Source organism: Ictalurus furcatus, chromosome 16 (assembly GCF_023375685.1).
Source record: "Ictalurus furcatus strain D&B chromosome 16, Billie_1.0, whole genome shotgun sequence".
Classification (NCBI taxonomy): domain Eukaryota; kingdom Metazoa; phylum Chordata; class Actinopteri; order Siluriformes; family Ictaluridae; genus Ictalurus; species Ictalurus furcatus.
Window position 1 is genome coordinate 18,753,521 of NC_071270.1, and position 26,449 is coordinate 18,779,969.

The 26,449-nt window shown below is 41.6% G+C and overlaps 1 protein-coding gene across 2 annotated transcripts in view; it reads left to right on the forward strand.

Annotated features, from left to right (window-relative positions):
- The first annotated feature begins 1,702 nt into the window (after positions 1 to 1,702).
- Positions 1,703 to 26,449, forward strand: part of map3k1 (mitogen-activated protein kinase kinase kinase 1, E3 ubiquitin protein ligase) — a 40,915-nt gene continuing 16,168 nt past the window's right edge. For both annotated transcript variants that reach the window (XM_053644974.1, XM_053644975.1), the window contains exons 1-8: positions 1,703 to 2,217; positions 23,521 to 23,671; positions 23,842 to 24,066; positions 24,323 to 24,523; positions 24,753 to 24,869; positions 24,962 to 25,110; positions 25,664 to 25,785; positions 26,178 to 26,259. In XM_053644974.1, the coding sequence (XP_053500949.1) occupies positions 1,739 to 2,217; positions 23,521 to 23,671; positions 23,842 to 24,066; positions 24,323 to 24,523; positions 24,753 to 24,869; positions 24,962 to 25,110; positions 25,664 to 25,785; positions 26,178 to 26,259 (1,526 nt within the window). In that variant the 5' untranslated portion in view covers positions 1,703 to 1,738. The remainder of the gene's footprint in view (positions 2,218 to 23,520; positions 23,672 to 23,841; positions 24,067 to 24,322; positions 24,524 to 24,752; positions 24,870 to 24,961; positions 25,111 to 25,663; positions 25,786 to 26,177; positions 26,260 to 26,449) is intronic.

Here is a 26,449-nt window from a genome sequence, read left to right on the forward strand (position 1 = left end):
CATGAAGTACCAGGAGATTTTAAATAAATGCCATGTAAGAGACAGAGCAATGCAATACACAGTGGAATACTGGAAGTAAGTACAAGTACACATAGTACAAGAATGCATTATAACTATAACTATTTAAAACTGTAATAAACTATAACTATATAAACCTGTGGTACAAAAGGAGAGGCACAGTGACTTAGAGGTTAGCATGTTTGCCTCGCACCTCCAGGGTTGGGGGTTCAATCCTGTCTCCACCCTGTGTGTGCAGAGTTTGCCTGTTCTCCCCGTGCTTCGGGGGTTTCCTCTGGGTACTCCAGTTTCCTTCCCAAGGCCAAAGACATGCATTGATTGGCATTTCCAAATTGTGTGAAATTGGCCATTCCAAATTGTGTGAGTGATTGTGCCCTGTGATGGGTTGCCACCTTGTTCAGGCTGTCCCCTACCTTGTCACCCAAGTTCCCTGGGATAGGCTCCAGGAGTGATGATGTATTGGATTATTTCCACTACTAGATCTAACATGCATGTACCGATGGCAATCACTAAGTAATTAAAGTAATTAATCTACTGTTATGGTTAGGGTTTGACGATAGTGACAGATTCTGCTGTCCGGATTGTGGGTGGAAGTTCATTCCACCAGTGTGGGACAGTCAATTTGAAGGTTCTGGAAAGGGACCTCATGCCTCGCTGAGGAGGCACAACCAGGGGTCGGTTGTTAACCGATTGTAGGTTGCGTGAGGGAACATAAACTTCAAGGAGAGTGTTGAGGTAGGGGTTAGGGTTAGGGTTACATCCAGTACATAGTGGATCTAATCCAATACGTCATCGCACTACAGGCTGCAGTGAGGACACACTCCCTTGTGACCCTGTGCAGAATAAGTGGTATGGAAAATGGATGGGTTGTGCAAAAGGAGGTACAGATTGCACTTTTTTACTACCTCTACACAAACACATAAACTTCTAAAATGTATTTATCCATAAAATAAATTCAATATCTTTTGAATTTAGAATTCTTGACATTTATGTAATGTTAGAACTAATGAATACAGACCCACGTACAAGAAAATGCCTAAAGTAGAAAGTATGCTTCACGTTTTACGCATATGCTAGGAACAGCATACAATACGCGTGACGCAAATTTCATCATCAGCAGAGTACGCGCGTAATGTATGCGTGCCGCCCGATTTTTCTAACGGTCACACGTGCACATTTAATTCTTTTGCACTATTTAGTTGTTCCAGAAGGTGGCAACAGTGACCCAGGGCCGTTGAATCTCAAGGTAGTTGAAGAAAAAAACGGAATAAACGGAAGACACGGAAACGAGTGCAGGTTAGAAAGTACCCACATTTGTATAATTCTAGCCTTAAAGAGTATAAGGATTTGTATATGGGTGCTAATCGTGGTGACAGATTGCCCAAGCATTGTTCTTCGTTGTCGTCCTTCAGTCCTTTACTGCTCTGTACTGACTCTAGGCCAGGAGCGGTAGTGAAAATTGTCGTAGTGCGCATGTCTTGTGTACGCACGCGTACACGTCAAACGGAGTATACTTTGAAAGGATATGCGTACGACTGTGCGAAAAAACGAAGTATACCAGAGCCTTAAACCTAAACATGAATACCCCAATGGCCTTCCACATAGCAGCGCGTGTAACCAGAACGTAGGTGCCTTGGCTCCTCCCACCGGCTCCTCCCCCCTGCTCCCTCCACTCCCTCTCCAATTGCACCTTTTAAGTGGCAAAAATTCGGGACAGAAAATGGCGACGGCGGGGAGCCGGACCTCGTCGTCGGGATTATTAGATTCAGACGAGTGTGCGAATGTTGGATGCGGACTTCAACTTCAGGGTGGTTGTAGTGCGCCTAGTCTTCCGAGCAGTCCCGGCAAGGTGAAGAGAAACGCCGGGGAAAACACGCAGTGGAGACGGAAAGAGCTGCGGAAAGTGAGGAGCGTGGATCTGGAGAAAGCCGAGAGCGGCGCGGCTCCCATCGCGGCACAGCTCCACTACTTATCCGTGTCCTCTCCTGCCGCCGTGCAGGCCACTCTATCCCAGCACAGCCGGCATGTCCAGCACAGCAATTCACTAACTGAACATCCTCTTCTTGACAAAACAAGCAATAGTTTGTCTCCAGGCGCTCAGGAATTACCGAAAACTTCTTGTAGAAGCAGCAGCGAGCAGCTCAGCGCTGAACATGCAGCTCCCGGAACTTCAGTGGACGTGAACTCCATACAGCAGAGGTGAAATTCCAGTTTCATTCACTTTATTAAACATATATTTCTAATTCAGTCTACTGATGTACGTGGAAACGTTGTGAGAATGAATATATTGATGATATTCTTGCTTGTGAAAGGCACATGTCCACTTCCACATAGCACGCGCTGGGTTTATGATGATCTTCAAGCTTGAATTATGAATGAAAATGGTGTATTAGTGTTACACTGTGCTTTTGCTGGGTTTTACTGTTACATTGTGATTTTTTTTTATCGTTTGTTCTGAACGGACTGAAGGTTTATTTGAGGGCTGTCTGTCATGTAGCCTAGAGAAGTTTTTATAAGAGCAGGAAAGTTGCACACATGGGGTCTTCAACCACATGGGCATGAATGGACAGACACTAATATTAGCTCCAGGATGTTTGGACTGATTCTTAACTTGTGGAAGCTGAGAGATCTGTTTTTTTATTTTTATTTATTTTTTTAAATAAAATATTTGACTAAAATATTGCTGCTGATTTATAAATGTCTGACAGGAACTTGAGGCTGACATTTGTGGGGGTTTTTTTTCCGGAAGCTCATCATTTATATTTCTCTGTTGTATCTGATCTAAAATATGAATGAATATTTCTTTCACATCTACTCCTAAGCAAAATTTTCAATTCTCCATCGGGAGCAACTTGGGGTTCAGTGTCTTGCCCAAGAACACTACGGTATGTGGAGTCATGTGGGCCGGGAATCGATCCGCCAACCCTACGATTAGTGGACAACCTGCTCTACCACCTGAGACACAGCCGCCCCAGGTTGTTTTTAATATGAGAGAACATTTTATTAACCCCTCTTTGGCTGGAAATTAAAGCGTTATAGCAGCATGGTAGTAAGAATATAACATGCAAGGAGGTGGATCATTCATGTAAATAGGATAAGAATACAAAACAATGGTAGCAGTATGTTTATGTATTGTAGTACATGGGTATTATCAGAAAATGTTGCATGTTCAAAAGTACTGGTGCAGTATATCGGAGGATTGTCCGAATGAGTGCCGGGGACGTGAAATATATAGATAATTGCAGGACCGTAATAATATCAACAACAACAACAAGAAGGGCTTGCGTATCCTGCGTATCCTGGACACATCACTATTGATAAGTGCTCAATTTTACAGTGTACCAGATTTTTCTGATGCAGTTGTCACACATTTTCTGAATTTAATGTGTGTGCATTCTTAATCTGGTTCCTAGTAAGCAAATCCATTACCTAGGCTAATATGTGTATGTGTATTTTTTTATATATAATATATAAAATGAATGAATGAGAGCGGGAGAGAGATGTTTCTTGCAGGCTGGGCAGCTTTGTTGCTTTCATAATGGTTTTGGCCAGTGGAACAGGTGTATTCCGTCCGTAGCGAAAAGAAAGTTGCTGTAGACTTTCATTCAAGAACAAAATTAATATAAATGGATAGATTTTTTGGGGTGTATATGCCCATGTTTGTTTAAATATTTGGTATTTTACAATAAACACATGGTACGGTTTGTTTAAATATTTGGTATTTATAATAAACACATGGTACGGTTTGTTTAAATATTTGGTATTTATAATAAACACATGGTAAGGCTCCAAACCCTACTCTTGTACGCTGTTGTTTTTGGAGAAACAAGCTGTGTGTGACGTAAGCTCTGTAAAGCCATGAAGACCCCTGTTTGTTTTTTTTTTTGTTTTTTTTTTTTTAGCACATCCATGTTAGTTGTCCATCTTTGCGCAACATGGAGAGCACATTTAGTTTCTGTTTTTGTAGCTTTACCTTAAAAGGAAAAGCTCATGTTGGACTATGATGAAGTATGGTGCAAAGATGAATAAATATATCAATATAATAAAGTGAATAATAGTGTTGTTTGGTGTCTACTGGAATGAGACTTTAATTACTGTGACGTTGGTGAGAATTTGTTTCAGGGTTTTTTTGTGTGTGTGTCTATATTAAAATATGACTAAATGTGAGGCCATGGAAGGAAAAGATGGATTCTCCATGGTTTGTTTTATAGGGTAAGAGCGTAAACTGATCCACCTTGAGTCTGCAGACAGGTTGAATTCGGGGGGAATCCAACGAAACCCAACGAAACATTCCTCAGTAGTTTTGTGTTGGTGTTGTGATTTGAATGAATATCATGTGTCGGTGTGAGAGAATCCAATTGCTCTTAAAAACTTCTCATGGTCTAGTGGATTTGAGATTGTGGTGTTTAAGCAGAGGCGTTGTTTTTCTGTCCTGTTTATTCACACCTGCATGTTGGAGCAGTAAAAGGAATCTGAGTCAGAGCAGCTCAAATTTGCGTCATTCGCCTGATTCATTTACTGTCGTGTCCCCTCAGGTGAGAAGAGGAGCATCGTGCTCCCCACACACCCACCCAAATGTCACAGGTAGATGCTTTCTTCTCGACAGGTGTTGAAAAGGATCCAAAAACAGTTGTTCTCCTGTCTGTGTAGTCTAGCATGAGGGGGAGCTCATCTGCTCGAATGCAGCCGCCGACGTCTACTTGAGAAAAGATCAAAGGAGGCTGCTATTCAAGCGCTGTGTCGGGTTGGCATAGTTTTAAAAAGGCTACCTTATTCAGAGGTCTGGCCTGCTTTTGTTTCCTTTGAAGGCTTCCCCCTTGATCACTGTAGGGACCAATTCGTTTGAAGGGAAAGGGTCAGTTGGCCACGCAGGGTGAGAAATGAATGTGTTTTCTGTGTTTTATAGGAACAACTCCTGATTGGGAGTTTGAGCAAATAGCAGAGTTTGACGTTTTTGTATATAAAGTTCTGAAGTTATATTGTGGTTGTGATTTGAAAAACACTAAGTTGTGTATTTGTTGATCGCTTAGCAGCGGTTTGGGCCACAAGTTGTGAAACCGCTGCTGTGGTAGTGTTGTGGATGAAAGTTTCCGTCAGCGTGGACTGAGCTGGGTGTTCCCAACCCATGGGATCGTAATTAATTTGTTTGCATTTCCAGCGGATGTGACAGGAGTTGTGATGTTTTGGTTTACAGAAGGCAGCCAGTCAGATGGAGGATAAGATACCTCCACTGGCTAGGAAAATGTCATGGGACTTTCATCTAGCCAAGTGAAACACACTGTTATTGCGTGGTGGTGTGAAACTAAATGTAGGCGGTTTGTTGGATCAGAGATTTTGTGGTGATTAAGTCCTGTGGAACAAGTTATAGCAATTGTTGTTCCTTGTTTTTTTTTTTTTTACATATTGGTCATGACATGTTAAATCAACAGCACATATCGAATGCTTTTTAGTGCGCTCTCTCTCTCTCTCTCTCTCTCTCTCTCTCACACACACACATTTCTGGCACTAATACAAAAATGGAGAAGCGGTTTTAAGTAGCCTAAAGGTTATTGGGATATAATTGGGCTAGCAAGGTCAAGTCTGCCTGCCTTTCAAAGATAAAAACACAGCAATATAATATTTTGTCTTTGGCATCCACATCATATTATTTGATGTTACTAAATGTCTAAAAGTGGATTAATTTGGATTTTTGTGAAATCACACGCAACACCATCACCAAAGGTCATAAGAAAAATTTACTGAGTGATAAAGCGAGGCTGGGGCTGATTTGTTTCTAGCCCAGACTGTAGATTCATGCAGCCTGTCGGTGACTGTTATTACACAGAGGGAGAAGCCCCCTAGATCTCATGTTGCGTTATAGCTGATGTTTTGCAGCATTTGATGCTGATTTTTCAAGAACATGTTATGAGCAGCGATTGAGAGGATGCATGTGAGATACAGATATGTGTGTGTATTGAAAGTGACCATGCTCGATTATTTGCTCTATCATACTTTTGTCCATCAAAATGTCTTTGAAGGAAAAACTAAAAGTACAATTACAAACTACGCAAAATGACAGACAGCAGAACTGCAAGTTTCGTGTGTTTTTTTTTTTTTTTTTTTTTGGGGGGGGGTGAAATGGTTACAGCTTTTCAGAGGTATTCAAACTTTGGGGAGGGAATTCCAGATGGCGAGGGTGGGAGTAATATGGAAAATAAAAATATTAAATTGTCGGACCTGCCAACCTTTTGAAGCATTCTGCATAGGAACTCTACGTTTTAACATCTGACTGAACTGGAATGCAAAAAATATGCCAAAAGAAGAGTATTTCTCAATTAAAAATGCAGAGCCAATGGATATATGAATCTGGAATGACTGACAGCTGTGCAGGTGTTTTAATCAACCCCCTGGAAGCCCCGGCCCAAACCAACCCCAATCTCCCATTGTAATCTCTTCTTGATTTGAGTTTTTGTTTTGAAAGGTGTGGCAGCTTTGCTTTCTGTCATGGTAAAACTATTTTGAATTCATTTGAAATAAAAGTTCAAATGGGTGGGTGGGTGGGTGGGTGGGGTGCAGGATCTCAAAACTAGGAAGTCACCCTCATGGTGGGGGGTATGAATATGTCCAGTTTACCATGTTTGGTCTTCAGAGGAAACATGACATGAGCTCAGTAGGGCTTTAAGGAAAAAACATTAAAACATGGATCGTAAATGCAGTTGACTATTTTGTCTTTTAAGTGTGTGGGTGTGTGATAGTCCCTCCACATCATTTCTGTTATGCCATCAATGAGACCTTGTGATACAGTAAATTGCTCAACCTTAGCAGTTCCATTGTCAAGCAATGGATATTTAGATTTTAGTCTTCATCAAATATCACAACCAGCCATCATAATTGGACATTTAAAAGTAGATATTTGTAATGAATTAAGAATCATTAATAGATGGTAGCTAATGTTTACCTGAATTGTATTTGTTTAAGACTACTTCTCTACATCTCGTGCTCTTGTCATGTGTGAAGACAGCATGTGACTCACTATCACCATGCTAAGAGGTTTTGACAGGCTCGACTCTATAAAACTGACCTTCCTTCAAATTAGCTGCGGCAGTAACATCTGGAGCTGCACTGACTTTATAGCTGTGACATGGGACGAATGGTGGCTGTCTTAAACCTGGCACTTCAACCTGCCACAGGTCACTGCTGTTCCCTCGGGAAGCCTCTACTCATGAAAGTGATACGGTAAGAAGAATGTATGGAGCTTTTTGAAGACTTAGGAAGTGTTTTACTGGAAACCATGAAGTCAACTTCACCCTGCACAGAAACAAACACAAGGCTGAGATATCATAAGCAGGCTAGGAGGCTGATGTCAGGTGCAGCGTGGGCCACAGATGCTCTTGTTCGACATACGACACTTGGAGTGTATATTGTGGTGGTGATGTGTCTAAATAGATGCGTGCAGTTTTTAAACCTATTGTGTTACAGTTCAACTTAACGGGAATGAAAGAGTTGTGCAGTTGCATGTGAAGCTGTAGTTGTGAAGGCTACATGCTAATGTGTATCATGAGCTGTTTATGGTTGCTGTTGTCTGAAGTATTTGGTTGCTATGTAGGCAAGGACAAGAATGTTCAGAAACTGAATGTTTGGCATGAGGATCAGAAACTTGTCTCTCTCCACATGCTTGCACATGGGCTAAAACTATTTGTACTGATTTGTATGTTATTTGAAGTTGGAATTTATGGTAATTTGGGTCATTTAAGGTCCCAGAAAATACCCAATATGACAATCTAAAGCTGTGTTGCAGAACTTTGGGTATGTTGCCGCATAAACTGTTTGATGATGTTTTAATTAATGTCTATCAGAATAAATGTATTTTTATATTAATAAAAAAAATCACTTGTTTTAATAGTTAAGCGGAAAATATTAAGGAGAATATATATTTTGAAAATCTGTAAACATTAATATTTGACTATTTTTACTACAAACGTTTAACATAAAATTAGCTGCTTCCAGTCAGTTTGTAAGTTCATTTAAAAAATATCTATGAAATCTTGGAAACTTATCACAATCGTCCATCCCTAGTACAATCTATATTGTAATTGATTGCAAGGCTATTTTAATATCACACCATTTTTATGTTCGTGTTGTTTTATACTTTGTTTAGGACATTGTACTGTGATTTTTGTATTCTGAATACTCATGATGAATCATGTCATGAGTGACATTTCATGTCTCAAGCTGTTTAGACTCTTTTAGTGGTTTTTAATGTCTGGTAGCACATACTGAGTAATAGCATCATAAAATATACAGTCATGTGAAAAAATAAGTACACCCCATGGAAATTGTTAGGTCTTTCCACCTATTTGGACAAGCACACATTTGATCCTCACACCTTCGCATCCATAAAATTAGAATTAGGTGTTCAGTATTGGGTGCCAGAGATTAGGACCTGTTTAGGAAGTGCAGGTGGAACCTGTATTATTTAAACCCCTCTCATATCTAGTGTCTGGTGTTCCCTTTACTATTGAGGTGTGTGGCATCATCATGCCAAGATTTAAAGAGTTCTATAAGGCCTTCTGAAAAAGTTTGTGGATGCCTATGAGTCTGGCAAGGGATTTAAAAAGATCTCCAAATTATTTGCTATACATCATTCCACTGTACGGAAAATCATCTACTAATGGCGCAGATTTCGAACGACTTCCAATTTGTTCAGGACTGGCCGTCCTAGCCATTTCAACCCAAGAGCTAAAGAGTCTAATGCAAAAAGAAGTCTCTAAGAACTCCAAAATTCCATCACAGGTTCTGTTAGTAAGTCTTGCATCTGTTGGTGTCAAAGTGCATGCTTCTACAATCAGAAAGAGATTGCACAAATTTTCCTGTGCCGGGAAAAAGCCTTTACAAGACTACAGTTTATCAGTGAGCATATAGACAAAGACCAAGCCTTTTAGACTAATGTGCTCTGGACAGAGTAATCAAAGGTAGAGTTGTTGGGCCACAGTAACAACAGACCTAAAACAAGTTTTCAGGAGAAGCACCTCATACCAACTGTGAAGCACGGTGGTGGAAATGTTATGGTTTGGGGTTGCTTCGCTGCCTCAGGGACTGGACAGCTTGCATTCATTGATTCAACTATGAATTCTGCTTCATATCAAAGAGTGTTTGAAGATAATGTGAGTCCATCTGTCAAAGTTGAAGTTGAACCGAAAGTGGACCTTTCAACAGAATAATGATCCTAAGCACACTAGCAAATCCACAAAGGAATGGCTCAAAAAAAAGAAATGGAGGGTTATGGAATGGCCTAGTCAAAGCCCGGATTTTAATCCCATTGAAATGTTGTGGGAGGATTTGAAACGGGCAGTACATGCAAGAAAACCCTCAAACATCTTATTGTATGGAAAAGCGGTCAAATATACCAGCAAGCCTGGTGGACAATTATGCAAAACGCCTTTTTCCACAGAAGAATATGTTTGTTTTTTATATATATAATAGTGCCTTTCCAGAGCTCAAGGACACTTTTTACAATAGCAGTACAACAAAACATAAACAATGGACAAATACAAAATAATGAACAATCAAACACAAAGTGAAAAACACAGTACAGATAATACAGTCACTGAGAAGGATGCATAGAACCTGGTTAGGACAGATAACATTGAGAAAACAGATAAGTTGTAAGTTGGGATTTGAACCCAGAGATGGATGTGATGCTGCAAAGAGTCAGAGGGAATGAATTCCAGATTTTGGGTGCTACTACACTGAAAGACCTGCCACCCATAGTGGGTGGAGAGACGAGTTCTAGGGACAGAGAGGAGTCCGAGCCCAGAGGACCTGAGAGAGTGGGTCAGGTTGTAGGTGAGAAACAGTTCACTAAGGTAGAAAGGTGCCAAACCGTGACGTGATTTACATATGAGCAGGATTATTTTATATTTAATGTGAACTGAAACCGGTAGCCAATGCAGTTTACACAGGATTGGAGTAATGCGAGCTAAGCACTTGGTATGTGTAAGAAGTCTAGCAGCAGAGTTTTGAATATTTTACAACTTAGCAATAGAATTAGCCTGTAAACCAATGAGGAGAGCATTGCAATAATCAAGACGTGAGGATATAAATACATGACGCAGTGTTTCAGCGTCTTTGAGGCTAACGAAGGGACGGACACGAGCAATGCAACGAAGGTGAAAGAATCCAATTTTAGAGTTTATATGAGCTTCAAAGGTGAGGGAGGGATCAAAGTTGATGCCTAAATGTTTTTAATAGTAGATGGTTTAATGAGCGTGCCATCAATCAGTGCGTTTACATGGATTATTGTTGTCCAATGTTAACCCGATTAAGACAGTACTCTAATTAAGAAACTACCATGTAAACAGCAATTTTTAATTACCTTAATCCAATTAAGGTCATACTCGAAGTAAACACAAATCGAATTAAGACATGTGGAGTATTCCTACTTTAGTCGTATTATCGAGGTGTATTACGGACATGTAAACACCTTAATCACATTATTAACGTCGTGTGAGTTTTCACTGCATTTCGCGACAGAACACGTACACACACGGCAGTGCTCAACCGTTTTATGCCAAGCTAGAGAGCACGACTGCGTCCCAAACCGCATACTTGCCTACTATAGGCCTGTAGCAGGCGAAATACATGTATCTCGGCTACTATACAGTAGTTAAGTACGCAGTTTGGGACGCAGCCCATGGCTTCAAGCAGTCGTCTATTAGCACGTATAGCATGACAAATAAATAATTAGCTGCACTGGAAGCGTTCGTAAAAAATAAAAACACACAAAACTATATATACGGTACCATAACGAAAACGAACTGTATGTTAATACGTGAAATTCTGGAGGGACGTCGGACGGCGTGGCACGGTGACGTAATGACGTGTGCCATTAATCTAATTATGTTCTATAACATGTAAAATGGGTACATGAAAGGAGTATTCTAAAAGCAACTCATGTAAACACCTTAATCACATTATTCTCTTACTCAGAGTAAGGTCAATAATTAGATTACTGCTGTCCATGTAAACGTATTCAATATCACAAGTAAGGTCATTTAAGGATATTTTGAAATCTAAAGGATATTTTAACATCTATTGGTATTTCTGTTGAAGTGATTTTGTTCAAGTATATCAACTTCATTAATAGGCACTGTTTCAAGTCTGATCAAATGTTTGCTTTTCCAAATATGTCAGAAAACCTAACAATTTCTATGGGGTGTACTTGTTTTTTTCACCTGACCGCATATGTAATGAACAACAAAAACCTGGGAATCGCCCTCGGTGTGCCATCTCGCCTGTAAATATAGCTGGTATTGGTGTGTAAAGATATTTGCCCTCATTCTGTCGCGTGGAGGTCTCCTGAGATTTGGCCTATTTTGTCTAACCAGTCAAGGTCTCTTCACGGTCACCAGGAAGCGTCTGTTTAAAGCGTGGGTTAGCTGAAACGCTCATGCCTGGACGCTGGCAACAAAAGTCCAGATATTTCCATGTCCATTAGGCCTTGTGGGCCTGCACAGGGGTCCCCCCCCCTTTTTCTGTTTAGTTAGCAGCAGGACGAGGCAAGCTAGAGATTACATGTGAAAAGCAAACACACAGGTCCCTAAATAATCAGGCCCAGATTACTAGTTAAAACAACGTCTTGTGGAGGGGCCTTCGGTAGATGTCCTTAGCACATCCACATGCACATGTGAGACTGACCCAGTTCTTATAGCAAAAAAAAAAAACAACCCAAAAGATTCATCCCATCACATGATCACATCACCAGATGTGAAGGATCTGGATACAGTAAATGCATTAATTTGTAAAAATGAAAGAGGAAATAGCTTTGTTGCTTATGTGCGCTGTGGTTCCACAGAAGTGTTTTAGTATGGTCACTTTCAAAATCTGGAAAGTTACCATTACCAGTAATATCTGAACTCCTTCAAACTGACTTTTAGTGGATGTTCACATTAGTGGAGGTGTGCACATAGGGTACACACAATAGATTTTAGTGGAATTTATGTTTCCGTTGTGTTTCAATCGTTTACGTCTTCCCTCTACTTCTGCCACAATTTTTGGACTCTCCAAGTGGAAGACCACACTTCAAACTGACTTGAAGCAGACCAGACTTCCAGTTTGAAAGATCCCGATATCCACTATATTTCAGAAATGTATATCGGCTGAGACACAAATTATTGCAATATAGATATATCATCATTACTGAGCCCTATTGGCCAGCACATTCCTTGTATTCTTTCTCGTTTATTAACTTTTAATACTTTTGTTATTGCTCCGCTGTGGTGATGTTGTAAATCGGCCACGTTGAAAAGGTGGCTGTGTGTAGACGGTCATTAAGATGTCATGTACAGTCCTGGTAAAATATTCGCTTCTGCTCGTATTAGGTCGTGTCACGGTCAACTGCCGCACTAATCCTTCAGGGATTTTGTCTCTGGCTTGCGCACTTTGCAGTTAATTACTGTTAAATTCAAGCATAAAAGTGCAAAGAGCTCTAACTCGAGCGCTTGTTTACCCTTAGAGTAAACTACATTTATAGTTGGACGTGTGTGAAAAATTGGTTATTTGACTGCGAATGCTGTACTGTGGGCATCAGGCCAAATCTTGATGGCCCAATAAGAGGACCATTGTTGTCGAACAGAGGGGTGCATGCAACTGGCATGGCAATAAAACTCCCACACACACACTTGTGTAGTAGTGTTGCAGAATGTTGTGGAGGAACATGCGTATGAAAAAGATTTCTCTGCAGTTTACTGTGAAGTATAATAAACTTTGCAGTCAATGCAGTTTAATGCATTGACTTGACCCATGTCCATGCTAATATGTATCTCTAATATTTGTAGGAAGTGGAAGGGGGGGAGCCAGTGCACAATAAGAAGCTGATATCCATGTCTCAAATGACAAGAAGGATGTAACGGGCCTCTTTGCTAGCATGTTTGCTAGCCTCTTGTTTACCACCAGAGGGTAAATCGAGCTGTCCTCCATATTAACACTGCAATCAAAAGTTCATCCAGTTGTCCCCCAGAGCAAGGAGTTAAAGCTGTGGGGGAAACATGTAACCAGTAACAGCTTGGGAAGGCAGCACTGACCTCCAGTCATCTCGCTCTTCAAGGGATGGGTAATCCGAGCCAACCATGTGGATGGTGACTCGGGAATGAGAGATTGCTTGGTGCTCTGGACAGCCTACACCACTCCAAGTGCTGGCAGATGGACTTTGTGATGCTGTAACGAGGTGGACCAAATATTTGGAGAGAGCCATTAAAAAAAGGCTGAATAACCCTCAAATATCCTGCAGACTCTCTAGCCATTTTGACCCTCCCATTAGCTACATTCCAGTCTGCTTTTCGAAAAAAATAGGCTTTCGAAGTGTTTACTCAGCCACTCCTTTACTCCCTCAGAGTATTCATCCCGGCTGCTGCTTCGGGCCCAATGCTTCCCCGGGACGCTCTTCCGCAGTTGTTTTTCCTTTTGTCTTGCTCTGTTGTTTCGAGGTCAAGTTTTGTCTCCCTTTTTTTTTTTTTCTTTTTCTTTTCTCTTTCTTCCCCTCTTCAAGGCATCAGCCATGTTTGGTCGCGAAGGAGCATTACGTTTGAATAGAGTTGTTTTTTTTTTTTTTCTTTTCTTCTGAGAGCTCTCGCTTTCTTTCCTCTTTTAATGTTCTCATGCAACAATTCAGCTCTGGATAGAGTTGTAACAGTGTCCTTTTTTTTCTTGCATGAGATGGACTACTGAGGAGATTTAACTTGCTGTGTATCAATCTCTTTCGGGACTTTTGGCTTCATTGCTGACAGTAATGTCCCTGCTTTGTTTTGCGCAAAGTATTTTTTTTTTTTTTTTTTTTTTTTTTTTAAATCACCACATTCACTTTTCTGTCTAGAAGCCTTGCAACTTCTTTATTCTGCTCTTCCTGATCATTTCCCTTTTTAATTTTTTTTTTAATCTAATGTTCCTACTGTTTCCTCTTTCTTCAGTTCCGGTGTTGGTGTTCCTCGTTTTCTGTCCATCTCCATGCTTAGCAAAAGAACACTATAATATGAAGAAAGAGTATCATTTTTCGGATTTCCTGTAACGTTGGTAAAACTGTAACTTCGCAGCTTCTCTTGGATCACTTAAACAAGCTAATTTGATGATTAGAGCTTAAAAACTAAGCAGATGCAGCTAGCCATTTTAGCTTTGGTGAACATGTCAGGACCAATCGTTGATTATTCATAATCGCTGACATTCACGACAGATTCTAGATTGCTGAGCAACGTTTCCCGTGTTAAGGGAGAGTTATCACACAGGCTGGATAAATGGTGTGTGGACAACAATCTGTCATTGTGGTTGGTGTAAGGGGGGCATGGTTGCTTAGTGTTTAGCACATTTGCCTCGAACCTTCAGGGTTGCGGTTCAATTGCTGCCTCCGGCCTGTGTGCGCAGAGCTCGCATTTTCACCCCGTGCTTCGGGGGTTTCCTCCGGGCACTACAGTTTCCTCCCACAGTTTAAAGCATTGTAGGCTGATTGGCATCTCTTAATTGTCTGTAGTGTGAGTGTGTGTGAGATTTGCCCTGCTATGGGTTGACACCCCATCCAGGGTATCCCCCCGCCTTGTGCCCCGAGTCCCCTTAGATAGGCTCCAGGCTCGTCACGACCCTGTGTAGAATAAGCGGTACAGATGGATAGATGGATGGATGGATGGATTTTGATTCAATACCCATGAATTAGAGTTTGGTGTCGGCTAATTTGATCATGAATCTTTTTTGAGGTGAACATTAACATGGATACACAAGCAGACACCCTGAATTTTGTCTACTTGAATGTTTTCAATCATTCAATATCATTCAGTAGTCTTTAAATAGAAGCTTTCTCTGCATTGCTTCAAGTGTAAGTAAAAATATCCTAGCTCTCTTTATCTGCTGCGCATTCTAGCATCCAAGCTTATCCTTGAAATATAGAGGCCAGCTTGCTTGTTTTTCGACTGTCGCATCGATTTATCTTCCTGTTTCTCACTTTCACTTGTGTGTGTGTGTGTGTGTGTGTGTGGTTTTCTGCACCATTGCCCCAGATTCTTCCTAGAATCGAGTCTCTCATGTTTCTTTGAGACACTGAAATATGCCCCACCTTACACCGGTAGGTTTTGGCAGGATGGAGACCGAAAGAGAAAGGTTGTTTGTTTCTATTTTTTGTACTTTCTCTTTATGACGTGGATCGGGCTCACTTCTCCCCAGCGTGTTTGGTGTCTCTCTCACGCTCTCTCGCTTCTCTTTTGTGTTTGCCGCGGAGTTGCTCTGGGTCTGTGAGTGGCATTATTGTGTTCGTCAAATCAGAACGAGGATTCTGACGTGCACACGAGGGGAAGACCACGTCTCCAAGCATGAGCTTCTGACCCGGATGCTCGCTTGCCACGGCCTAGAAATCCCCTCTCGGCTTGTGCAAAAGAGCCTCCACCGCAGACCAGCGTTAGAGTTGATTTTAGAGGAGTTTGTTTTTCAGAAAGCGCCACTTCAGTATTGTTTCAGTAACGGTCATGAACCTGTCAAGTCTCTTTTACAATTTTAATGACTTATTTAATTAAAATGTTATTTAACAAATTGTTGATCTAGAATTCTGTTGAACAATTTACATATTTAAAACTTTATGTAACAATTTATTATTCTCCCCATCATTTCGATGTGTGGAGAGCGAATTACACACTGTTATGTATGTTATGTATTATATCAGAAAACTTTGACCTTGAGTTTTCTTGTTTGTGTCCGTTACTGCAGACTTCGTTAACCACCATCCTCAAGAGTAAAGTATTTATTAATAGTGTTATATCATCATAGCAGTGTGATCTCCAAATAAGGGTTTAGACTTCGCGGGACTGCATTCCTTATCGTCAGTAAAGTGAATGTTTAACGCGTAGTGTGTTAACAGTGCACTGTGATAAGACGGCACAAGCAAGAGGTACGGGCAGCGTGCGCGTAAGATGAAGTCATGTGCCGTTCGCTACGACCTTGAAGCATGTTGAAAGGCATATTGTATTAAGGTTCGGCCGTGCACATAAGGTTTTCGTTGTTCACGGCCATATTAGTTTTAACAAGACATGTTCAGCCAGATAACAGTATTTGTTCTCATCCTTTTGAAGTTAGAAAGGTTACAACGGTCATAAAATTGTAGATGAGAGACTGGCCTATTCGCGGGCTAGCTCTGTTGACGGGCCAACTAATTTCAACCTCTGGTAAAAACCAATTTTAGGTGGAGAAATTGAATTTAATTTCATGATCCGTACTGACACGAAACTGGATATCGACAGCTCACGGCTAAATCGCACTCTTGAACATCTTTTCAACACTTTACATGAATCTACCACGGCTACTTTTCATTCCTTGAGGTGGTTTCCCTAACAAACCTTTAGTAGAGATGGGTCCATTTTACAAGCTTGATCATTTTCTAGACCATTATGTGGCGCCAAGTATCAGCAACCTGAGAACATCTTTGGGTTAATACCTTAAATCCAGTGGCTCTATTCCAAGTGTTCTGGTGCTCATCATTTAAGTTCTTCTCTGAAGACTCTCACATGCACTTGCGTGTGTGTGTGTGTGTGTGTGTGTGTGTGTGTGTGTGTGTGTGTGAATGCAACAGGAATGAATCGAAAATTCCAAGAAGACGCAGGAACCGACTAGGACAAGACCAGCACAATTCCTGGGTAATTACCAGAAGGGCTTATGAACAGATGTTGATGCAGGACTACAATCTAATTGGCTCTCTGCATGTCTGTGTTACACAATGAGGTCTGCAAAGTAAGATGTAGTCACTGGATTGGGGAAAAGGTTCAGTTTATAAAAGGGAATGCAAAGTGGTGTTTGATGCAATGCCTGTCAAATGGCCTCTTCTGTGAAGATCAGTGATTCCCCTAGAAGTCTGGCTTGTAAGACTATGCCTGTGTGACAAGACGTTCATGACGCGTTTTATTACAAACGTGGACGTGTGCATACTGGTAAAATACTCTTTGGATGAAGTAAAGCTTAAACGTAACCCGTAAGGAGGAGTTGTCGTCTCGGTCACGAGGTCTTCGTGTGCAGACTGTATATCAGGAAAAAGACCTGAGAACAGTAAACCCAGCAGAGATCTCACTGATGTGTGTCAAATTTGTTTACTTGTCCATGGTTCAGGTAAAGAAGTTGTCTCTTGTAGCACTTCACAAATATTTGGCACAGAAAGCAGTTCTGTCTTGCCAAAGCCCAGCTTCTCATTGGATTATCTGTACTTCGAAATCAGATGACCTTGATGCATGAACTGGAGTTGGAATATCATTGTTTTACATGTGTATATGTGCTCCCCTTCTCACTACTTCCCAAAGCCGTGTGTGTGTTTGTGTGTTCGCCTCCCCTGCCCCCACCAACTCTCTCCAGAGGCCATGCTCCACTTCCAGCACAGGGCTAGTGGGCCATTAATGGACTGCCTGCTCATCAGCTCTCTCGGCTCAATTGCCCTGACGCTGGAACTGTGTGTGTGTGCGTGGTAAAGTTGCACTCAGGCAGGAATATAAGTAAGCTGTTAGACCACATGCTTCTAACTCCTATGATTCAGTCTTCTCACTTTCTCTCTTATCTTTTGTGGTAGTAGAAAGCATGTCAGGGTTTGTGATGTCCACAGCAAACAGCAAGTTTTGTAGCTCTTTTTTCCTGTCCCAAGTCTGTATGCTATGGACTAGCTGACCTGCTTTAGTGGGAAGGGTAGGGGGGTTAGAGGTTAGTGGAGACGGTGGGGGTCGAGCTGCTTTGGTGGGGGCAGAATGTTGTGCGCGACATCGGTTGGCTAGGAGGAATTTCTCCGCATTCCAACCACATACCAGAGCTGGAGCACTGGGACACACGGGCTATACTGCATGCATCACTGATCTCCCACTCTCTGCACCTGCATCAGCCTCCACCACAGCTGCTGGAGTTTGCATTGAAGAATTTTCTTTCTGGCGTTTAAAGCTTGGAATACAATTCACTTCCCAGAATTGTTATATCTTGGATCTCTGATGTGGGCAAGTGAAGCTACAGTGACAAAAGCGTGCAAGAAGCTACACAGCACCAAGCAGTGAGCATGCCTAAATGGAGAAATTTATTTATAATAAGTACAAGTCTCGGATTACCTCCAAAAATAAAAGCTATTTGCAGAGTTCTGCCACCATGTGAGGCCTTTTAGAGCCTGGAGGCAGGATGCATCCAAAAGTATTTAGCCGTTGATACTTGTGAGGTAAACTTTCACCACCTCACTAGGCATACATCACATGGTGGAGACACACAAATAGCAAAAAAAAAAAAAACCTGGCAGTTAAATCTGCACTAATCCTCCTCCTTTTTATTTTTTATTTATTGGTGTGATTTTAAATGAATAGGCCTAGTGCCTTGTAATTTAAGCGATCACTCTGAAGCTAATTTTGGAAATTTGGATTCTTAATCTACTTAATAATAATAATAATAATAATATTACTATTAGTAGTAGTAGTAGTATTAAGGCTTGGGGATACAGAAACATAAAGGCAATTTTCTGGGGTTTTTTGGGGGTTTTTTTTGTGAAAGTTTATTATAATACAATAGGATATTGCAGGGATTATCAGTACCCTGGCCAAGCGCATTGCTTCTTGCAGAAACCAGTAGCTGACTAGGCACTGAAATGTATTGTCTGTTTAATTTTCTCTCTTATTCCTTGTGATTCCTCAGACTCTTAACTTTATGCCTTTTTATATATAACTTATATACTCATATATATCTTATTAAGCTCCTAATGTTTCTCAAATTATTTAAATGTGACACTATTGTTCTGCTGGATCTCTGTGAACGAACCGAAATATAAATTAACACAATAAATAAATTGTGCAGGGAGTGAGGGGGAAAACTATTCATGTTAATCCAATCAAAACAATTTGATATTTTCCTTAATTTTATTTTGTTCTTAATACTGTTCTAATGAAGCTTTGCACACTCTCTGCATCTTCTCAGCCAGCTTCATGAGGGAGTCAAAATCTCTTCAAGTTCCCAAAAGGCTGAGCCAAGGCTCTCATGAGTCTGATATGAAAGCTACTTGTTTAAGGAAACAACTGAATTTTAAGTAAGACTCTATGATTTAAGCTGAAACTGCTTATAAAGATGCATTTTGATTCAGAAATGTAGATTTGTGTTTACTTCAAGAAGTCGTTCCTGTGTATATGTGCATTCATATTGGTGATATTTGTAATATGTTTCCCACCGTAGGTCAGTGTTTGATTATTATAGACGCATAATGTAGCCTGATAGTTAACAAACTTCCAGGATGGCCCGCTGCTGTGCCTTTTATACCCATTGGCAGGCTAGGGGTGTACGGTTTTAACAAAACAAAAAAAAAAACCGACAAATGTGCATCTTTCAAAACACGCTGGAGCCGTCCCAGCTCGTGCTGTTGTTTAGCAACAGCTGATGGAAGATGAAACCCCTTGTGCTGTTATTTTGGACAGTGTGCATCGTGTGATGTACGCATGCATGTTGCAGGAGGTCAGCACCTCTGACTTCCCAAACACTAACTCGGTAAAAGACGAGGAGAGGAAGTTAGCATTGCTCATACACTGACCTCTGTACTGCCAAAATCCTCCCCGTCGTACCCGGAATACCGCAATTTTTGTGTAGTCAGTTTCTCGCTCTTGCAGCTTGATCTGTTTCGCAAAAGTTTCTGTTCTCTAAATAAAGACAGGCTTGTGTTTTAAAAGTCAGTTGCTGCTCTTATGAGAGCAAGTCTCCCTCAAAGGGTGTACTCGATGCTGAACAGAATAAATTTTCATGTTAGCCTGTCTGATCTGCTGACTCCCTTTATACTGCATGTATTTTAAGAAGAGAAAGCTTAATATATTGCAAGTCTTAGCTGTCTATCTGCAGTGCTAACCCTGCGAGTCTCATTGCAAGGAGCTGGAAAGTTGTTTTCCATTGTAAATTATTTGCTGACCCTGTCAGTACAATCCAATATCTAATGGCTCTGAATTAATTAGAAAGACCAGGCGCGCACATCTTTTAGCTTATAGCGTCAACTTTTAAAGCTCAAAGCTTGCTCAGTGCTTTTTGCACGGCATTTGTTTAGGCGCTTTTTGATCTCCCCCTGGGACGTTGTTGCATAAGTCTGACTTGTTTTCGGCTGCGTCATCGTCAGCTCTTTGATGAGGGAGGCGTTTATGTCTCGGTGGGTTTGCGAGGCAGACGCAAGGTGCTCATCTATTTATCCGTTTACTCAGTAGCTCAGCAGCAGCTCTATTCCCCGACCTGCTTGCTGATTTATATTGCAAGTCAGAATTGAACTGTTAATAGGTAAAGAGGTTTCACACCAATGACTACAGGCTTCTGTTATAAACTCGTTAATGAGCAGTCAAAACATGGACCAACTCGCTGCTAGCAAACGTTAGCTATATTGGATTTTGGTTCTCTAGCTAGCTGATGAGTAGATATTTTACTGCAAGTGTGTGGTAAAATGTTGGAGAAATTATTAACTTTGTTACAATCTGACCCGACTTCCTTGAAATATTCCTAGATCCTACCTCTCCTGCTAGCTTCCTCTTTGCAAGTCCACTTCATGGAGAGTGGAACATATTGGTAGAAGTTGAGTGAGCTTTATTGCTTTCCATAATGCTGAGATGGCAGATTTTATATTTTTGTTAGAGCAGAATAGTTCTGACACACCACGCTGATGCTAAAGAGCTATTTCTGTGTCACGGGCCGAAGGACGTACAATCAAGGAGTCAACTAAGAATCATTTAGTGTGTTGGGAAACACCTACAAACGCAAATCATATATTGTTTAACTGCAGCGGTATGTCTGACTAGTGCTCCACCTACAAGTAACCGTGTAATGGCTTGCAATTTTGAGAAGTCATTTAGTGTGGTAGGTTTTTTTGCTGCTTAGGAGCTGTTTAAATGGTTTGCCCAAACTGTGGAATTGACTTGTCTCAAAAGTCATTGTTTGGCCTAGTTAGTCCAATGCTAATGAAGCAAACTTGAGACACCAAAACATGTCTTGGCTGATCGGGTACGTTTTGGGATGAGAAGAAAACTATTTTGTATTTTGGGTTGTTTTTTTTTTTTTTGGGGGATAAACTGTTTGATTAATGGATTTTTTTTTAGGTATTATTCTCAATTTATTTCTATTTCTGATGAACTAAATGAAAATCTGAAATTTGACCATTTCTTACGAGTGTTGGTCTTTTGTTTTTTAGCTTAACATAAACAGCACCATGTGATCTTCCTTAATCAGAGCAGGTCAAGTGCACAAGTACTTCTCCCGAGTGTGTTCCGTTTCCTCATATTTGGGAAGGACATCAGCTTTGACGCACAGTGGTGTTGGCTAAGATTTCACAAAACACCTGCTGCCTTTGTCTTGATCAGTTTTAGGACTTGAGCAGATTGTGTGTGTGTGTGTGTGTGTGTGTGTGTGTGTGTGTGTGTTTTTAAAAAGGTTATATCCTCTGATTTTCACAGTGGCCTTCTTTGTTGACCCGTATTGTGTTTTTGACTTAGTTTAGTTGTCATTAAGCTTCTTGTGCTTTTGTCTATGTTTGGAACCTTTATTTAAGGGCTGTGGGTCGAGTGTGTGGGACTGTTAAGTCCTTCTAAGAACAAGTAGCTCCTGCTATTATGTGCAGTGCTTCGACTCCAGTATCCCCTCCAGCAGAGAGCCGCTGATTGTCTGAGCAGTAACTTGAGAGCTGGGAACCGTTTAGTTCATGAGAAAGGGTGTGTGCATGCACATGTGTTTATGGTGCATGTGCAAAAATGTGCATGCATTTTGGGTTGTATGCGTGAATGCATGTGTGTGCGTGTGTGTGTGTGTGTGTGTGTGTGTGTGTGTGAGAAGCGCAGTACTGGCTTATGAGGAGGTTTGAAATGGATTCCCAGCCGCTGGCTCTTCAACATCCCACCTGCATGGCCCACAATGCCTCTTTGTTTCTGGCTCATGGCACTGTGGGATAGCTGTTATCCGAGAGCCGAGGGCTGGTCACCACCGACTTTTTCTTTCAGAGCAGAGATGGTAAACTCCTGCTATCTGGTTTCGTTGTGCTTGAGTTAGGCTCCAGGGAGTTCAGTTCTCTCCTCGTGGGAGTGCCAGTGCTACGTGCTTCTCGCTTGTTTGTTTGCACTCTGAGTACTGTAGTTACCTCTAGATGTACCTAGAAGGTGTTTGGTGCAGACTTTTTGAATGACTACTTCTCTGGAGGTACTCGCGGTTTGTGTGATATAGGTGAAGCAAACTGGTAAATGTTTTTTCCATACTTCCAAAGAAATTGCTTCTAAGTTGTTGGCTACATTCAATTGCAGCTTGAAGCTGCATATATTGGATCTTAAAGTTGAATGAGAAACTAGAAAAATGTAGTTCCTTTTGACTGTAAATGTTTTTGCAGTTGTCAAGACTTCAGCACACTTCCTCTTTGATGCATCCTTTGCTTCAAACGAGGCTGGGTTCAGTAAAGGAAGTCTGGCTTTCCTGTTCTCTGGTTTGTTATTGTTACGCCACCCCTTATGGAGTAATCGAAAAAGGCCAAAGGGGTGTGCACCATAGATTCTGCCCTTAATTAAAGATGAAAGCTGGCCACAGCTGCCCTTCCCCTGTCCTGACCACCCTCCCACACATGGGCATTTGGAGCCAAAGAGGTGGTAGGGTCCTTCTTTATCTCTCTGTTATGCTCACTCTGTCCTTCTCATTAAGCTGACATGGCAGGCTGGCCAGGGGATTTCCACCATCACATCATCAGATATAATTGATTTTAATGAGGCTTGGCCCCTGCAATTTTGATCATCATCGGTAATTTCTAGCATTGTAAACACTTAATTAGTTTAGTGTGTATTTGCTCAATGGGTTGTTCTTTAAAACATTTTAAAGCCTGTGTCCTAAAATGGACTTTTCTAAAACAATTTATGCACTTTTTTAAAATTTCTGAAAGTGATACTGTCTGTTTTAGGACATGTGTCAAGGGATGGGTAGCCAATGCTGCAGAAACACTAAGCGCACTGTCCCACAGGTCTGTTCTTACCCAGTTTGGGCAGGTAGAATAAGCTATGTTGGCTTCAACACCTCGGTGCTGGACTGGCCGGAGACTTTAGGCTTTCTCAACCAGATTTTGTCTGTTGTCTTTTAAAAGCACTTAGGGTGTTAGTTCCTAAAAAGAACTCTTTCACAAAGCAGTAAGTGTTATGGGCTCAGACTGCCGGGGCTCCTTATCATAACATCCTCTGCTACGAGGCAGGCTGTTTGTTCTGAAGCTCCCCGACTGCCGTTGACCTAAATGGTGAGAGCGAGAGAGAGAGAGAAAGAGAGGAGGCTCCATTTACTCTGCTTACTCAGCTCTCTCCATCGACCTCGCATGCCATGGTGGCCTTCAGTATGTTTGTCTGTTATGGACTGGAGAGTGGCTATCCTGAGGCTGCTGGATTTCATTAACTTTAGACCGACCTAAAAGTTGCTTTGGACATTCATTGATTGTAAAGGGATTTTCGAAGCCTTGAGGCATGCATGAAGCAGTGTAGTGAGTGTAACGTTGTTTCTTCTTTGTTTCTCTGGATTTAGCCGTGACATGGAGAACAAAGAGACGCTGCGTGGGCTGCAAAAGATGGAGGATCGGCCGGAGGAGCGCATGATCCGGGAGAAGCTCAAGGCCACCTGCATGCCCACCTGGAAACACGAGTGGCTGGAGAGGAGGAACAAGAGAGGCCCAGTGGTCAGTCACAGCCCTTTCACTGATCTACTGCTACCTCATGTGGCCACAAACACTTCAGTTTTTCTGCCTTCATTATTCCTCCTCTTTAAAACGGGACGTTTCTTTTAAGAGTGTGTGTTGCGTTGTAGTAATGGTGTGTATCCCATGTATATCCCGTGTGTCTTATTCAGGTCGTGAAGCCCATTCCCCTGCGGCCAGACAGCAGTGAAACTGGACGGCTGGGGCTCGAGGCAGGCAGCGACAGCGCAAGTTCCTCTTCCTCTCAGAGCAGAGGCCGTCGCAGCCCCTCCCCTGGACCTTCCTCATCCTCCATCTCTTCTACTTCCTCATCTACCAAGATGGCTGGGAAACCAGAGTCCCCCGGCGTTCGCAGGAAGCGGGCATCCCCAGTTCCTGTAAGGCTCATTTCTGCACTCTAGCACACAAGACTATTACGATTATTTCTGACACAAGCTGACTTTTATAATGATCTATTTATCGTTTTTAAATTATTTAAAATAAAAAAATGTTCTATGCAAGATCAGCTATTTGGTTTATAGTTACATCCACAGACCACAAGTTTTGAAAACGAATCAAGCAGACAAATGAATAATGGTCAGATTGTGTTGAAGGGCTTGTCTCTAATGTGTACACCTTTTGGCTTTTGTCTAGTTTCAGAGCGGCAGGGTAACACCTCCTCGACGAGCGCCATCACCTGACGGCTTCTCCCCTTACAGTCCTGAAGAGACCAATCGCAGGGTCAACAAGGTCATGAGGGCCCGTCTTTACTTACTCCAGCAAATTGGACCTAACTCCTTCTTGATTGGAGGAGACAGCCCTGACAATAAATACCGTGTGTTCATTGGACCTCAGGTAAGCTTTGCTATCTAGCGAGTCCATATTGAGTCAAAACCGATGAAGCCTGTTGCATAATCATCTTTTATGTTTGCTAGGTAATGGGTTTCTATACGCTTTTATATTTTGTTGGTACAGAACAATATTTGCTGTTAAAGCAAAAATACTTTTACCTTTTGAATCTGATCTAAAGTATTTCACTCTAAAATGGACTCCCAATGCATAACTGTCGCTGTTTGCTTATCAGACGTGCAGCTGTGGTCGAGGGGCCTTCTGCATCCATGTGCTTTTCGTCATGCTGAGAGTGTTCCAGTTGGAGTCATCTGACCCACTGCTCTGGAGAAAGACCCTCAAAAACTTTGAGGTAAAATGTAGAAGCATATTTCAGGAAAAAAAAGAAATGCACCCTGAAAATATCAATCCGAATTCAGTTCACACTGCGTTGTCCATGTCCAGGTGGAGAGCTTATTCCAGAAGTACCACAATCGGCGAAGCTCACGAATCAAAGCACCGTCTCGCAGCACTATCCAGAAGTTTGTGTCGCGCATGTCCAACTCTCATACTATCTGCACCTCCAGCTCCTCGCCCTCCAGCAACGAGAGCAGGTCGGTACTGGTGTGACCGAAAGGTGCCAAAAGGCGTTCACTGAGCTTTGCATGCTTTTTTTTTTTTTTTGTCTACAGTTTTGAAGACACCATGTGACAGAAGAGTGATGTTTTGTGGTGTAAATATTTGAAGCGAGAGCAACACTAGGTCAATACTAGGTCATGTGACGTTGCTGTGTATTCTTTAGACATAATGGACTTGTAGAGTCTTTTGGGTGTGCTTTCGATATAGTTTATATCATTGTTCTTCATCGGTCTTAAAGGGTATGGGAATAATTTCTTTTTGGAAAACAAAAATGGAAAACTTGGGGCTGTTGCATTTTTGAGACAACAGACATCCCTTATAACCCGTGCGATACAACACTGTTCCAGTGAGAGCCACACATTCATCAAGAAACGCATCTAGGCTAAATCACATCCACCATTGTGAGATCCGGTTTCAAAATGGCAATTTCATGTAAGAAATATCTGTCTAAGAAAAGGCCAGTGTGGTAAAGCACTGCTCAGTGTGTGTGTGTGTGTGTGTGTGTGTGTGTGTGTGTCCCATCTGCAGTATGAAGGATGAGGAAGAGCAGATGTGTCCAATCTGTCTGCTGGACATGCTGGATGAGGAGAGTCTGACTGTGTGTGAGGAGGGCTGCAGAAATAAGCTGCACCACCACTGCATGTCCATATGTGAGTACAAGTCCACACAAACACATGCGCACACACAGACACACCCCTTTGTGTGACCTTTTAAAAATATGAAGAAAACTAAAAATAGAATGTTTTGAAAAGTTTTTAAAAATGTGGAAAACTTTTTCCATGAGGGGGGGGAAGCAAGAACCAAGACTGTTGGATTATGTTCCCCTTGGACTGTTGGATTATGTTCCCCTGCATATATTCATGCAAGCAAAATGTATAAACAGTCATCAAAATGACTCCATTATAGCCCAGGGTTGTGTAAAAATAAATAACTGCTATATTTAAGGATGGTCTATTAACACAACCGCCTATTTGTAGCACTCCACTGTTTATCCACTGACAGGTTCTCAGAAGAAGCTCATCAGTCATCGTTTGTTTTTCAGGGGCAGAAGAATGTCGGAGAAACCATGAACCCCTGATCTGCCCTCTGTGTAGGGCCAAGTGGAAGTCGCACGATTTTTACAGGTGAGAAGACCCGTGAAAGTTCACCTCTTTGCAGGAAGCAGAGCCACATAATGGTTTATTGTAAAGGAAGAGGTTTGAAAAAAATTTCTCTTGAAATCCTGTAAACCAAAACATAAGTCACGAGTGATGAATAATTCCTCTAATATAGCCTCTTCGAAAAGGGGGTACCAGGAATATGAGCTATTGTTCA